The sequence below is a fragment of the Chanodichthys erythropterus genome, chromosome 15 (assembly GCF_024489055.1).
Source record: "Chanodichthys erythropterus isolate Z2021 chromosome 15, ASM2448905v1, whole genome shotgun sequence".
NCBI classification, from domain to species: domain Eukaryota; kingdom Metazoa; phylum Chordata; class Actinopteri; order Cypriniformes; family Xenocyprididae; genus Chanodichthys; species Chanodichthys erythropterus.
The window spans coordinates 4,640,658-4,655,809 of record NC_090235.1 but is presented as its reverse complement, the minus strand read 5'-3'; the positions used below and the strand labels follow the sequence as shown (position 1 = coordinate 4,655,809).

General features: G+C 35.5%; 1 protein-coding gene across 1 annotated transcript; it reads left to right on the top strand.

Annotated features, from left to right (window-relative positions):
* The first annotated feature begins 1,448 nt into the window (after positions 1-1,448).
* On the top strand, positions 1,449-13,216 carry styk1a (serine/threonine/tyrosine kinase 1a). Its single transcript, XM_067361626.1, has 10 exons — positions 1,449-1,581; positions 2,704-2,756; positions 5,414-5,626; positions 5,929-6,159; positions 7,828-8,006; positions 8,934-9,014; positions 9,306-9,520; positions 9,598-9,638; positions 9,794-9,890; positions 13,021-13,216. The coding sequence occupies exons 2-10, from the start codon at positions 2,705-2,707 to the stop codon at positions 13,214-13,216; spliced, it is 1,305 nt and encodes a 434-aa protein (XP_067217727.1). The 5' UTR covers positions 1,449-1,581; position 2,704.
* The last annotated feature ends 1,936 nt before the right edge of the window (positions 13,217-15,152 follow it).

Genomic DNA, 15,152 nt, shown 5'->3' with positions numbered 1-15,152 from the left:
AGCGTAAATGCCAAACTAAACCCATCCACCCCTTCATTAGTGAGGCCGGTTTGTTTAATAGTGGTCGATCCTGTCGCCCCCGGCAACAAACTAAGACTGTGATCACCTGTTCATTTGGAAAGGGGCACAGTAAGGGTTTGAGCAGCCGAGGGAACTCCCCGTCCCCCATGTAATATGAGGGGAGGACAGGGAGGACCAAATCGGCCAATGCCATCTCCGATTCACCATTTTCATCACTGATGTTCTGCAGAATGTTAAGCAATACAGTGACACTTAGCTTTAAATAATCTGGATAAGAAGAATGAAACATTTATAGAACTGTTAGCATCTAGTCGTTTTTTTTTTTTTTTTTTTTTTTGATAATTCTGCCACCAACTTCAAATTATGTTCTTGATTATGTAGTATGTATGCTGTAAAAAACTTTTTCGAAGTTGTAAATAAAAAAATTATTTTACAAGAAAACAGTCTTTCTACTTCAAAATTTCACAATTAACTCAATGGTGTTGTTTCTTTGTAAATAATTGTGAAATTTACTAGCAAGTGTATGTAAACATTTCTTGAAAGATTACAAATCATACTGTCCACAATAGTTTTAAAAACATACCATATTTAACACTTGGGTAAAAATTGCATATTTTTCAAGGAAATAAATGAACAAACATTTTTTTAATTTTTGACCAGAACAAAACATGCATTTTCACATGTTCTGTTATTTGGAAAAATGTTTGTAACCAGGCAGATCTTGGCCCCCATTGACTACCATAGTATTTTTTTCCCCTACTATGGTAGACAATGGGGGCGGAGATCTGCATGGTTACAAACATTTTCCCAAATATCTTCCTTTTTTATATATATATATATACAAGTTTGGAACGACTTGAGGATGAGTAAATGATGACAGAATTTTCATTTTTGGGTGAACTATCCCTTTAAAGGATTCTATCTGGTGCTTTGTATATATAAAACTTTTTTTGGAGTTCTCATCACGGAACCATTTTATGGATTTAATTTTCATTCATTTTGTTTTAATTCATTTTTAAATGTAATTACAATTAATTAATTAAGCAACACAACATACTTCATCACTAGAAAAAATTTGATTAACCAACAATTAAAAATGAGACAAAAGAACCTCAGTCTTTTTGTAGAAACAGATTTTTTCACCTACCATACTATTTCATTGTGACATAGGCTTGTAAAGATGCCAATTAAGGTTCATTCACATACAGGTAGAATTTGAGGCAAATGTTCAATTAAACTTTCTATGCAAACATGTAAGAAATGACAGCTGAGCCAGTCTCATATCATAAGCTGTCTATGTGGTACAGTGATGCATGGCAGAAACTCAGGTGAAGGCGGAGCTTAAAGAAACTGCTGTAGGAGGAGGGTGTGGCAGCAAGAATTTAAGCAGAAGACTGACAGTAAGATAAATAGCACTTGTAGAATATGAAGAGATGGGACAGAGAAGATGATACTTTGGGAATAAAATACAGCAAAAACAGCTTCTGACAAGAAGGAGATTACCAAGTTTGGAAAATGAGAAATTGTTCTATCATTCTTCACACACAAACAAGATGACATGTAAGTTCACTGCTGTGTTTAAAATATATAATTTTATGCATATATTATTTTACAATATACTGCATTATATATATATATATATATATATATATATATATATATATAGTGTACATATATGTGTTTTTTAAAATTCAGTCACGTCAAAATGGTTGAGTAAAAAAAAACAAAAACAAACTATATATACACAAACAAACTTATAATACTCGAAAGAGTTAGAAGACTGACTGGTCAGTAAATTAGGTAAATTAAGCTTATCTACATATTCACCGGCTTAATTCTACTAAGATTTGAAATCCACAAGCTGCTATTTTCATTATACTGAGCTCACATTGGCTCTTGCGTGTGATCAAGTTAGTGGTGCGTCTATGATGTAAAGACAGCAATGCAGAGGAACCGGTTGAGTGACAGTCTGGTAGTCTCGTACACAAAGTCAAGAATTTGCTGACAAAGGATGATAAATAGAAGGAGTGTTCAAGGCATGACGTTGTCACAGTTTTTTTTTATACTATATAGGTAAGGTACATATGTTCTGCATGTCTCAGGAGGTTTTATCTTGATTAATTCAAAGCTATTTTTAAAGCATTTGTCACAAATTGTATTGTCGTGACTACCAGTGTTGATCATATTTTCTTTTCATGGCAGTGTTATATAGAGGCAAAAGCTTCATCATTGTCATGATTTAATTATAACAAATATTTAGATGATTATCAAATAGGATGGGACTCCATAACTGCTTACATATTTCATTGCTGAATAAATATGTCAGATACGCCCAAATTTACCAAATTTATCTTTACGACTGATATTAAAAAGGATTGTGAAAACATACAAATGATTTACTCACAATATATACACACTAGCAATAACATTTTCTGCAAAACATGCAGCAAACCACATGGGTAATCAATGTCGAACATTTATAGTTTTATGTTTCAAAGAGAGCTGCCAAACTGCACACATGCACTGCATGATTATGCCAGAGATATTATCCTCACACTCATAAAACCCATAAGCTGATGCAGGTGAATGGCATTGCTCTTTTATTGCTGGATATCAGTTTACATATAGTGTTGGTGCTTTGTCATATCTCATTAATGGTGGTAATATTTTTTTCTTTTACAGTATGTCTAATTCAACTAACACAACAGATCCATGTACACCAGGCACTCTTTGTGGTAAGTGATGTGCTAGGTTCAACTCAGGCCTGTGGGAGCCCTCCCTTCTGACAGCACGTCAAATATGCATATTTTATACTATATCTGATTATCTGTAAGTGCGAACTCGTAAAATAGACAAACATTTTAGGCTGCCTTTACGTAACAGAAAATGAACCAATAACAAAAACCACCACCAAAATACCAGACAAATAAACTTTTTAAAAGGTTTTGAAATCAGAACACACACTAGAGAGCCTTGAAGTCTCCATCTCATAAATACATAAAAATAATCAGATCAGAGCAGTGTTGCCAATTATTTTCAATGGACAGCGACAAAGTTGCTGGCAGTGTAAATGGGGCTTAAAGGGATAGTTCACCCAAAAATTAAAATTATCCCATGATTTGCTCACCTTTTAAAAGAATATATATATTTCAGATGAAGCTATATTAAAAAATATCCTTGCTCCTCCAAGCTTTATAATGGTTGTGAATGGGGGGGGGGCCACATTTTGAAGCAAAAATAAAATGCATTTTTTGTAAGAAAATAAGATGCGTTTTTGTAAGAAAAATGGTGTTTTGTTTTGCTCTATCCTCTGCCCTTTTGTGTTCGTTAGTATGTCATGCGTCGGGTTAGAGGTCACTCTTCCCCCCTTAACAATCACATACGACCATTGCCGGAAGCCAGTAATTGTAGTTTATAAAGTTTTAAATTTAGATGTTTTTCTTACAAAAACCCATCACTTTGCTTTAACCCACTGGAGCTGTATGAATTTCTTTTATGATGGATAGATGCACTTTTTGGAGCTTCTAAAACTTGCCATTCAATTCCATTACAAAAGCTGGGAAGAGCCAGGATATTATTTAATATGACTCCGATTAAAGGTGATAAAGAGGATCTTTTCGTCGACTGAGAAACCAAAGACTGAGTTTTTGAAATGAGCGCATGCGTAAGAACAACCCCCCCTCCTTCACAGCTCATTTAGAGGGAACGCCTCCCAAAACTCGTAAACACTCGATTGGAACACGAGTGTTTACCACCGGCATTCGCTGTGTTGTGTTAGTGGATTCATTTTGTCCGACTCACCGCAGGTAACTCATAATCTGCAGTTTTACTCCTGTCTCCTGACAAAAACAAGGAACGTCATGGCAGTGATTGACAAGCCAGAGGGCCAATCATTTATGCGATGATCGCGTAAACGATTGGCTGATGTTTTTAAGGCCCTACCTCGTGCACAGATGATGTATATTAATATTATTACTTTCAGTGCACCTAATAAATAGTCTTTTATCAGTTAGTAAAGAGAGTTTCAAGTAATATTGCAAAAATGTATAAAACAAAACATCCTCTTTAGCACCTTTAAGTTCGGCTGAAAAAAGAAGGTCATCAACACCTAGGAAGGCTTGAGGGTAAGTAAATTATAATTTTCATTTTTGGGTGTACTATCCCTTTAAGAAAGCATCTGATCATAGCGATGTCATGATGTGTGCTCACCACACAGAGTGATAGAGCCAATTCAATGGATGGGGATTATAAGGAGGCCATGATTGATAAAGACCAATGGAGGGAATGTGGCCAGGACACTGGGGCTTCATCCCTGTTCTTTACGAGAACTGCCATGGGATTTTTAATGACCACAGAGAGTCAGGACCTCGGCTTAACGCCTCATCCTAAGGACGAGTGGGACATTTTGACAACATCACCACAGACCACTAGTAGTTTGATGGTGTTTACCAGCCGTATTGGTACTCTTGAAACAGACATGATCCCGGAATGGCCTGATTGTCTTCTAAATGATGTCACACCAGTTTGTTCTTCGATTTTGCTTTAAGTATATCAGGGCGGGGCCTTAAATGTCAGTAGATGACATCATGCACCAACTGCCTGCACGTACTGTATTTTAATACAATATCATAATACATTTGACTCCAGTGGGTTAATAAAGGTCTTCTGGAGCAAAGTAACATGTTTTTGTAAGAAAAATATCCATATTTACAGCTGCATAAATTCAAATATCTAGCTTCCGGCAGATGACCGTACGCAGAATGCGCAAGTCGACTTGCACCAAATGAGTAATCTTCTGACGCAATGTTGGAGCATTGTAAGCTGAGATGCCTCTCACAGTTCAAACAAATAGGGCTGTGATTTGTTTTGCTCTATCCTCTGCGCCTTTGCGTTCGTCATAACATTGTGAGTCAGGTCAAAGGATACTCTTCCGCCGGAAAAACTTGCGCATTCTGTTTAGGGGCCGGAAGCTAGTTATTTGAATTTATAAAGTTTTAAATATGGATTTTCTTACAAAAGAGCATTATTTTTGCTTCAGAAGACCTTTATTAACCCACTGGAGTCATATGAATTACTTTTTTTAATGGATGGGTGCATTCTTTTTTAATTCAAAATGCGGCCCCACATTCACAACCATTATAAACCTTAGAGGACTAAAGGTATTTTTAAATATATCTCTGATTGTGTTCATCTGAAAGAAGAAAGTCATATACACCTAAGATGGCTTGAGGGTGAGAAAATCATGGGATCATTTTTGTTTTTGAGTGAACTATCCCTTTAAGAGAGTGATCAGGTGTATAATTATATGACTCTATCTGTGACCAAAACATGCCAGCATATAACACAAAAAATGAAGCTTTCTAATCCCATTGTGTTTCTATTATCCTTACAGGGGTGCTTTTTTATGAAGTGGAACTGATCGTCATTCCAGTGCTGTTTCTCGTGGCTTTTCTTACCACGCTGATCATTTTGTTTGTACTCAAATGCTCCCATAAGCCATCACCTCTTTATGAACACCACAAAAATGAAAAAGATGACACACAACACCACCATAACACACACAGGCACCGTAACAGCAACAGACAGCACCTGCAAGGCATTGATGGTAGCTACGGCATCTGGCTTTGTTAAACACCAAATACTCAAGTCGCTCTGTAGTGTTTATTTAAAGGTCTTTGGTTTCATGCATGATAACAATGTTTATTTATAAGCCTTCGATGATTGATCACTAACTTTATTTACAGGGCTTTCCCTTTATGAATGATTGCAATGTTTATTAATAGATTATCTCGTTCATTAATTATCAAAGTGTTTGTATAAAAGTCTTTCACACAAGACTTAATATACACCAAATTCTTTTAACACGTTTTCCATCTCTTAATCTTTTGATTTACTTTGCAACAACAGCTCCGGCAGAGCTGAACCCAATGGAACATGAGGTTATTCCCATGACAGCCCAATCTCAACATGACATGCAGAATTCCAGGCCCGCAGTACCTCAGCACACCACTGTGAGGCATCCGGGCACCTTCCAGATGGTCTCACCACTCCCCGTCACCTTCTCAGTGAAACAGGACAACTTCACATTGCACAGAGCTGTCATGGACAGCCAGCCAGTCATTTTACGAGTGCTTAAAGGTAAGGTTGGATCAGTGTTATTTTAATATCATTTATAAACTATTATAGTATTATAGTTTTTTTTTAATATTTTGAATTAGCTTTTATTTTATGTTTTCAGTTTTCATTTTCATTTTAGTTTAGGTTTTAGTCATTTTATTATGTACTTTTGTAATTTTTTATTAGTTTTTAGTAATATTTCTATTTAGTTCTATTTATTAATTTATTTTTATTTTAGTTATAGCAATTTTAGTACTTAGTTGCCATACATCATTTCTATTTATTTTGAGTTTCATCTAATATATATATATATATATATATATATATATATATACACTGAACAAAATTCTAAATGCAACACTTGTTTTTGCCCCCATTTTTCATGAGCTGAACTCAAAGATCTAAGACTTTTTCTATGTACACAAAAGGCCTGTTTCTCTCAAATATTGTTCACAAATCTGTCTAAATCTGTGATATATATATCAGCTTTATTTAAATTAACGAAGATGGTTTTAAAAGTTTTAGCTTTAGATAACAATAACAACACTATGTTGGTACATAATCTGATGGACAATAAAAACACAATCCCTGTCCTGATATATTTTATTGAAAACACCATCTACAAGATTAAATAACCATTTGATTTTTAACATTGTAGGTATTAAGTTGCAAGTAAAATAATTTTCATCACACATTCATTGTATAAACAGAAAATGTCCAGCTATTTCTGTCTGAGCTGATTTTTTTTAAATTTTTTTTTTTAACTTCTGGTGTCTCAATCAGCTCCCTTGTTCAGTAGTCAGGCCACTGATCAATGTGTCGGCACCATGAAAATGCACCATGAAAACCAGGGAGCATCGATGCTCACTATTTTCCTTTAACGACAGACGTTTTGAAGCGCGAAACATAAATTATGTGAACCAAATTTTTTAAAAATTTTATTTCAGCATAAATTTGACACTGAACATAATCTAACTAACATTTATAATTCATTTACGACTGAAATGTTGCAGGTACAGGTATATGTAACAAGTATTTATAATGTACTTTAAAAAGCATTCAAAAAAATCATGTTTCTTCTGCTGTTGTTCATAAATAAATTGTAAATAGTGACATTGTACAATGTCCTCATTGTCCTTGTTGTCATGTTATCATGTCTCCTAATGTGTAGTGAGCCAGGGTCCTTACCAGTGCCCGAATTTGTGTACATGATATACTGATTAAAGAATAATGCTTCTTGAGACTAATGTAGTCAGATGATCTTGTATAAAACTAATTCATTTTAATATTTCCACATGTAGCACACAGTTACCTGAGGTTAAAACAATTTTCAGTGTATTTTATTACGAATCAGTGGTAGAATTCTGTCTCACCTGTTCTTAAAGTTCAGGGCTGACAACCAGAATTTTGCTGGTTTGATTCTCGCAAAGATGCTTGGATGAATGGATGGATAGACAGACAGATAGACAGACAAGATAAGAGATAGATAGATAGATAGATAGATAGATAGATAGATAGATAGATAGATAGATAGATAGATAGATAGATAGATAGATAGATAGATAGATAGATAGATAGATAGATAGATAGATAGATAGATAGATAGATAGATAGATAGATAGATAATTTGTGTATTGCAATACATAAACTGAACAATCTCACCTTCTACTCCAAATTTTCCCCATACAGAATCAGCCAATGCCAGAGAGCGCCAGTCTTTTCTGGGGTTTTCCCAATTCCTTTCAGAGTTGGGACCGCATCCATCACTACCCAAACTACTGGGGGTGGAGACTGTGCATACACCCTTGATAGTGGTAGAACAGCTTGAACACAGAGACCTGCTGAGCTTCCTGTGGAGGTGCAGACAGGTACAGAGTAATGCTTTATTTTCAGTCTTGCATGGGTAAAAGATAAAACTAGTTTCCAGATTTCTAAATATGCCATGAACTGGCTTAACAAGTTTAGGTTTCTTTCCTGTGTTGACATATTTCCTTTTGAAACAGGAATTTGGGTGTGAAAGGGGATTATCACTGTGTTTTATTCAGATCACAGACATGAACTACAATACTGCTTTGATAATTAAAAAAACAAGTGTTATTGGGGGAGGAATATTCTTACCCTAGAGTGAATTTTATTGGACAAAAATGCAAGATGAGTTGCAAGTTGCAAGATGAAAAAGAAAAAACAATGTTTTAATTTAATTTCATATTTCTTTTTTTTTTAATTAAATAAATAATGTTTTTTTTAAATGCTTTTGTATTTATAATATTTTAAATTATTTAATGGTTTATATATATATATATATATATATATATATATATATATATATATATATAAATAAATTGTAGAGAGAGAGAGAGAGAGGGGTTATTTAAAATTGCTATATTATTTTACAATATTACTGTTTTTACTGTATTTTTAATCAAATAAATGCAGCCTTGGTGAGCAAAAGAGGCTTCTTTCAAAAATATTTAAAAATTATACCAACCCCAAAACTATACATTTTAGGAGTACACTAGTGTATAAATGACCTCAAAGCTAACAGACCTGAACTAAAAGCCACAAAACTGCCATTTTGATAGATAGACATGACATGTCTTGCAATTACTGTAAAAGATTGACATTAAACTCTCTGAATGCATTGATCAGTTATTTGAACTAGAGGTCACCTGCGAATGAATGACATAGAGGTTGTGTCATTACTAATGATCTCAATTTTTAATGGATTGATTAAAAGTCAAACTACAAGTTTAAACCTCAGCTTTGTTTTGACTGACTGTAAATCTCTTTCACAGGACCACACGGGTCAGGCACCACCGTGTGACATGACTGAAAAACGAATCTTTACCATGGGCGCTCAGATTGGATCTGCTCTGGTTAGATAACAAATTAGCTTGCAAGATATATACAATCATATTGACAAGTCAATTCCATTATGAAAGCCTGCCAATGTATACAAGTATATATGAATGGAGAGTTTTTATGAGCTACTCAAGCATTGTTTCTGAAAAACTTCATCAATCAAAATGAGCCTTTTACTTTGTTTGACTCTGGCATGCATTAATCATGGCCAGTCATGAGCACTTTGATTTTACAATGTACAATAAATATTGTCATACCCAAGATCACATATTTTTGTTCTGACACAACCGGTCTTGATGTTCCAGGAGTATCTGCACAGTAAGAACTGCATCCATGGCAATGTCAGGGCTCGTAGTGTCCTGGTTGGTCGGGACCTGTCAGTCAAACTGTGGGGTTTGGGCCCAGCATATCACAGGCAAATGAGTGCAGGCTCTATAAGAGATGTGGAAGATATAGAAATGAGAAAGTGGCAAGCACCAGAGGTTTTGGGACGGCAACCTCTCCAGCAAAGTAGCGACATGTGAGTTTACTTTCAGTCAGTGTATTTAACCTTTGATCTTTACATTGTATTCATTTCTAATTTCTAATCCTCCATAGATGGTCCTTCGGCATTTTGCTCTATGAGATGGTGACATTAGGTGAGTGTGTCTGTCATTCAATATTATAAAAATCATTCTTATTTAAAGAGAACACTACAGCTGCATGGTTGTAGTTGGGCTAGACTTCTATGGAAAAAAATAACCAAATTGGTTAAGTTGTCTAAAGCTTTTTACCTCACTGTTTCTAATCTCAGGAGAGCCCCCCTTTCCCAACATCATGGCCAGTGAACTTCTGCAGCATTTACAGAGAGAGAACACAATAAAAAGACCCCCGAACTGCTCCAATACACTGTATGTCACTTTACCCACACATAAACAATTTTATCTAAAAAAAAAGATTTCTAGTTTCAGAAGAACTGTCGACAATGTCTTAGATCCCAAAGTCTGATATCAAAAGTCAAAGATCTCATTAGGAACTTACATATTTCTCCACATCAATTTCATATATTACAGTTGTGGCCAGAATTATTAGACCCCTTCATAAATATGATCAAATATGACTCTAAAAATAAATCTGCATTGTTTATGCTTTTGATCTTTAATTTATAAAATTAGCAAAAATCTAACCTTTCATTGAAGAAAAAGAATTGAAAGTGGGGGGGAAATAACATTATGAAATAAATGTTTTTCTCCAAAACACGTTGCCCACAATTATTAGCACCCTTTTATTCAATACTTTTTGCAACCTCCTTTTGCCAAGATAACAGCTCCGAGTCTTCTTCTATGACGCCTGATGAGTTTGGAGAACACCTGACAAGAGATCAGAGACCATTCCTTCATACAGAATCTCTCCAGATCCTTCAGATTCCAGCTCCATGTTGGTGCTTCTTCTCTTCAGTTCACTCCACTCATTTCCTTCATACAGAATCTCTCCAGATCCTTCAGATTCCAGCTCCATGTTGGTGCTTCTTCTCTTCAGTTCACTCCACTCATTTTCTTTAGGGTTCAGGTCAGGGGACTGGGACGGTCATGGCAGAAGCTTCATTTTGTGCTCAGTGACACATTTTTGTGCTGGTTTTGATGTTTGTTTTGGATCATTGTCCCAACGGATGATCTAACCATGGCCCATTATAAGATTTCTAGCAGAAGCGTCAGGTTTTGATTTTTTATCTGTTGGTATTTGATAGAATCCATGATGCCATGTATCTGAACAAGATGTCCAGGACCTCCAGCAGAAAAATAGGCCCACAACATTAAAGATCCAGCAGTATATTTAACCGTGGACATGGGGCACTTTTTATCCATGTGTGCACCAAATCCATCTGGTGGGTTTGCTGCCAAAAAGCTCTTATTTTAGTTTCATCTGACCGTAGAAGCCGGTCCCGTTTGAAGTTCCAGTCTTGTCTGACAACTGAATATGCTGGAGATTGTTTCTGGATGAGAGCAGAGGATTTTTCTTAAAACCCTCCCAAACAACTTGTGGGGATGTAGGTGCTGTTTGATAATTTTTTTTTAGGCTTTCTGAGATTCAAGACTCAACTAATCTCTGCAATTCTCCAGCTGTGATCCTTAGAGAGTCTTTGGCCACTCAAACTTTCCTCCTCACCGCGCATTAGGATGATTTAGACACACATCCTCTTCCAGGCAGATTTGTAATATGTTTAGTTGATTGGAACTTCTTAATTATTGCCCTGATAGTGGAAATGGGGATTTTCAATGTTTTAGGTATTTTCTTACAGCCACTTTCTATTTTGTGAAGCTCAACAATCTTTTTCTGCACATCAGAACTATATTCTTTGTTTTTTCTCATTGTGATGAATGATTAAGGGAATTTGGCCTTTGTGTTTCCTCATGTTTATACTCCTGTGTAACAGGAAGTCGTGGTAGGACAATTTCATGTTCATGATCACCCCGGTGAGCTAAAAAAAAATTAAATATGAATGCGAATATACTTCAGAGATATTTTACACATAAAAAATTCTAGGGGTGTTAATAATTGTGGGCAACGTGTTTTGGAGAAAAACATTTATTTCATAATGTTATTTTCCCCCCACTTTCAATTCTTTTCCTTCAATGAAAGGTTAGATTTTTGCTAATTTTATGAATTAAAGATCAAAAGGATAAACAATGCAGATTTTTTTTTAGAGTCATCTTTGATCATATTTATGAAGGGGTCTAATAATTCTGGCCACAACTGATATATATATATACACACACACACACACACACACACACACACACACACACACACACACACACACACACACACACACACACACACACACACACACAGAGGTTTGTTTTGCTATCAAAGTGAGGACATTCCACAGGCATAATGGTTTTTATACTGTACAAACTGTGCATTCTATCCTCAAATTTGTGTCAAATCACAAAAACAAGCACACACACACACACACACACACACACACACACACACACACACACACACACACACACACACACACACACACACACACACACACACACTTCTTCTAAGACATTTCAGGACAACATATCTAAAACAAATAAATTAAACATAACCGAGATCTCTATTAAATGGATAGTTCACCCAAAACTTAAATGTTTCATTGCAACCCTCAAGTTGTTCCAAACTTGTATGATTTTTTTTTCTTCCACTGAACACAAAAGAACATATTTTGAAGAATATGTAACCAGACAGTTGATGGGCCTCATTATGGAAGCTTTTTTCTGCCAAAGAATAAAACTATTTAAAAGATAATTACGACTTTTTATATCAAAATTCTGATTTTTTTCTCTCTCAATTGCAAGTTAACATCTCAGAATTCTGGCTCTTTTATGATATTTGTGAGATATAAACAATTGCAAGGATATAAACTCACAATTCTGACTTTTTTTAAAAAAAAATTGCGAGTTTATGTCTCATAATTCTGACTTTTTTTCTGGCAATTCTGAGCTTTTTTCTCACAATTGCGAGTTAAAAGTCCAATTCTGAGGGGAAAAAAAGACTGACTTTTTTCAGATTTGCAAGAATCTCACAATTCTGATGTTATAACTCGCAATTGCGAGTTTATATCATGCATTTCTGAGAAAAATATCACAATTAAGAGATGTAAACAAGCTTCCATACCTCATTGACTTCCATAATATGGGGGGAAAATACTGTGGAAGTCAATGGGGCCTATCAACTACTTGGTTATCAACATTCATATCAAAAATACTGTACCTTACTTTGTGTTCAGCAGAAGAAAGAAATGTATACATGTTTGAAACAACATGGGTGAGTAAATGATGACAGAATTTTCATTTCAATATCCCTTTAAGTCTCCCAAGAGGGACTCACTATATATAAAAAAACAATCTTTGAGCAATATTTTCTCTATTAAATGACAAAAATGTGATCAGAAACTGTCTAAACTGTAAACTTATTAGTCAACAATGAATCTATTTTATTCTGATGTCCACTGCGATGTGAACTTACAAAGTAACATTTGTTCTCTAGATATTCTATTATCGAGTCCTGCTGCCGGTGGAAACCAAAGAAGCGAGTCTTATTGGCTGAGCTGATCAGAAAGCTCCAATCAGGAGAGAGAAGCGCCAATGATCAGGCAGTGCTGCGAGTGTCTGAGCCGCTGGACATGGAGAAATACATGCGCGAAGCGGGCTATGGAGAGTCGTTCAACTATGCTGTTCTGTAATGTTCCTTTTGTGTATCACTCAACAGTCACAGCGACACCACTGTCAAATTAAAAGAGGACCATTATCTCATTAATCCCGTGTTATTGTTCAGGACGTCACATTGGATAAAGGCTAAAAGTTTAATTGTAACGCAAACGAGAAGGGATGTAATGTAGAATATGCACAACAGCCGATGATTGTGTCACACACATATAGCCTATGCATAAGCTACATAGAGAAAAGCTTCAATGTAAAAAGTATAGCAGAATACTTACTTTGGTCCACGCACCCACAAAACAATTGTGTTTAGTAATTATACTGATATTGTGATTTAATTTATCATATTTATTTGGGATTGACTTTACACCATTATGTCTAAGTACTCATCTAAATCAAATAATACGACTTAAATTTGTATTATAGGTATATTTATTGGTAACTGGAGAGTTTATTGCATTGTAATGATGTTATGTATTTAAAATACACTATTTATTAATGTTCTTTTTTAAGTTTTGTTATCATTTGTTCTACTGTTTAAAAATACTGTGAAATATTTGGCTTTTTACTTACTTGAACATCTTGAAGCCTGCGGTGCTGGTCTGTGAGGGAGACTGCAGAGGTTATATACTGTAATAATCCTTCAATAATTTGGATTTTATCTGTATTTTGTCTAAATATTAAAGTTTCTCTTACCTATCGTTAACCAGAAGCAGGCATGATGACGCATTAGAATTGGCTTCAAATCTCACCTTTGAATATGATTGGTTTTACATGGAAGGATGCAAATGACGTTGCCTCATTTGAATACCCATACTGATTGGTCAGTTTAGTAATATGGAGAGAGACTTGACAATCAGTGATTAAAGGTACAATTTGTGATATTTAGCTAGAGGTCGCTAGAAGCCTATTCAAAACAAAGGCGTAGTTTGATGACGCCAAGTTTTAGAGCGGAAACTTGGGACATGTGGTCTCCATCTCAATGGACGGTGCAAAAGAATAGGGATTGGAGTCTGGAAGGACTCATGTTCGTGGATGCGATTATTAACGTTACTGTAGTATGAAGCAGAGCAGGACCGAGTGTTGCGGGAGCTGAACGAGGAGCTGGAGCGATTGATCAACACACGCCTCACGAGCAGCAGGACTTTTATTATGACACAGTCGCCGGTGCCGCTTCCGCTTTTCCGCTCATGAGTTTACGGGAGCTGTCCTTGTCGACAGAACCAGCGGCAGATGGTAAACAGTAATTATGTTCCATAAATAAGTAACACAATCCACCATAAAACGTGCAAGAAGTAAATAAGGAACTGCTTGAAGCAAGCTAGTGGTTTGCTGGACGCTAGACACTACTAGCGCAATTGTCCACGGCACTGTTGTCATGTGATTTCTACGTCAGTAAAGGCGGTAACAAAGGTAACTGACGTCATTGACAGGCGACTGCACTGCCCCGTGTCACTGTTTAGAATGGGAATTTTCTCATGATTTACAAGTAGTTGAAAACATTAGAGATATTGTTAGTAATCAGCTGGACAAAATATATAACACTAGCCTAGTGGTTTTTGGATATTTTACTGCAAAAAATTTACATATTGTACCTTTAAAAAAGGTTTCCTTGCTAACCTGATTTGAAAGAAAGAACTGTAAATGCTTGGTAAAACAAAGGTTAACTTTTGGCTTTAGTTATCTTGTATATTATGTGATGACAATGAAAAAAATTACTATACTCCAAAATATCACAAACGTTATCTGAGGTATCCTGTTTACTGCATTTAGGAAACGTGAAATAATTTAGACTATTTATTCACAAAATAATACAACAACTGTACACAGTACCACTCATGATTTTGATACACATCCAGGAAAAGCCACCAAAAAATATACAAATAGTCAAAACATCAACACTTCTGTTTAGCAGACACTCTCTTTTGACCTGCAATTACATTAATTACACCATTCAAC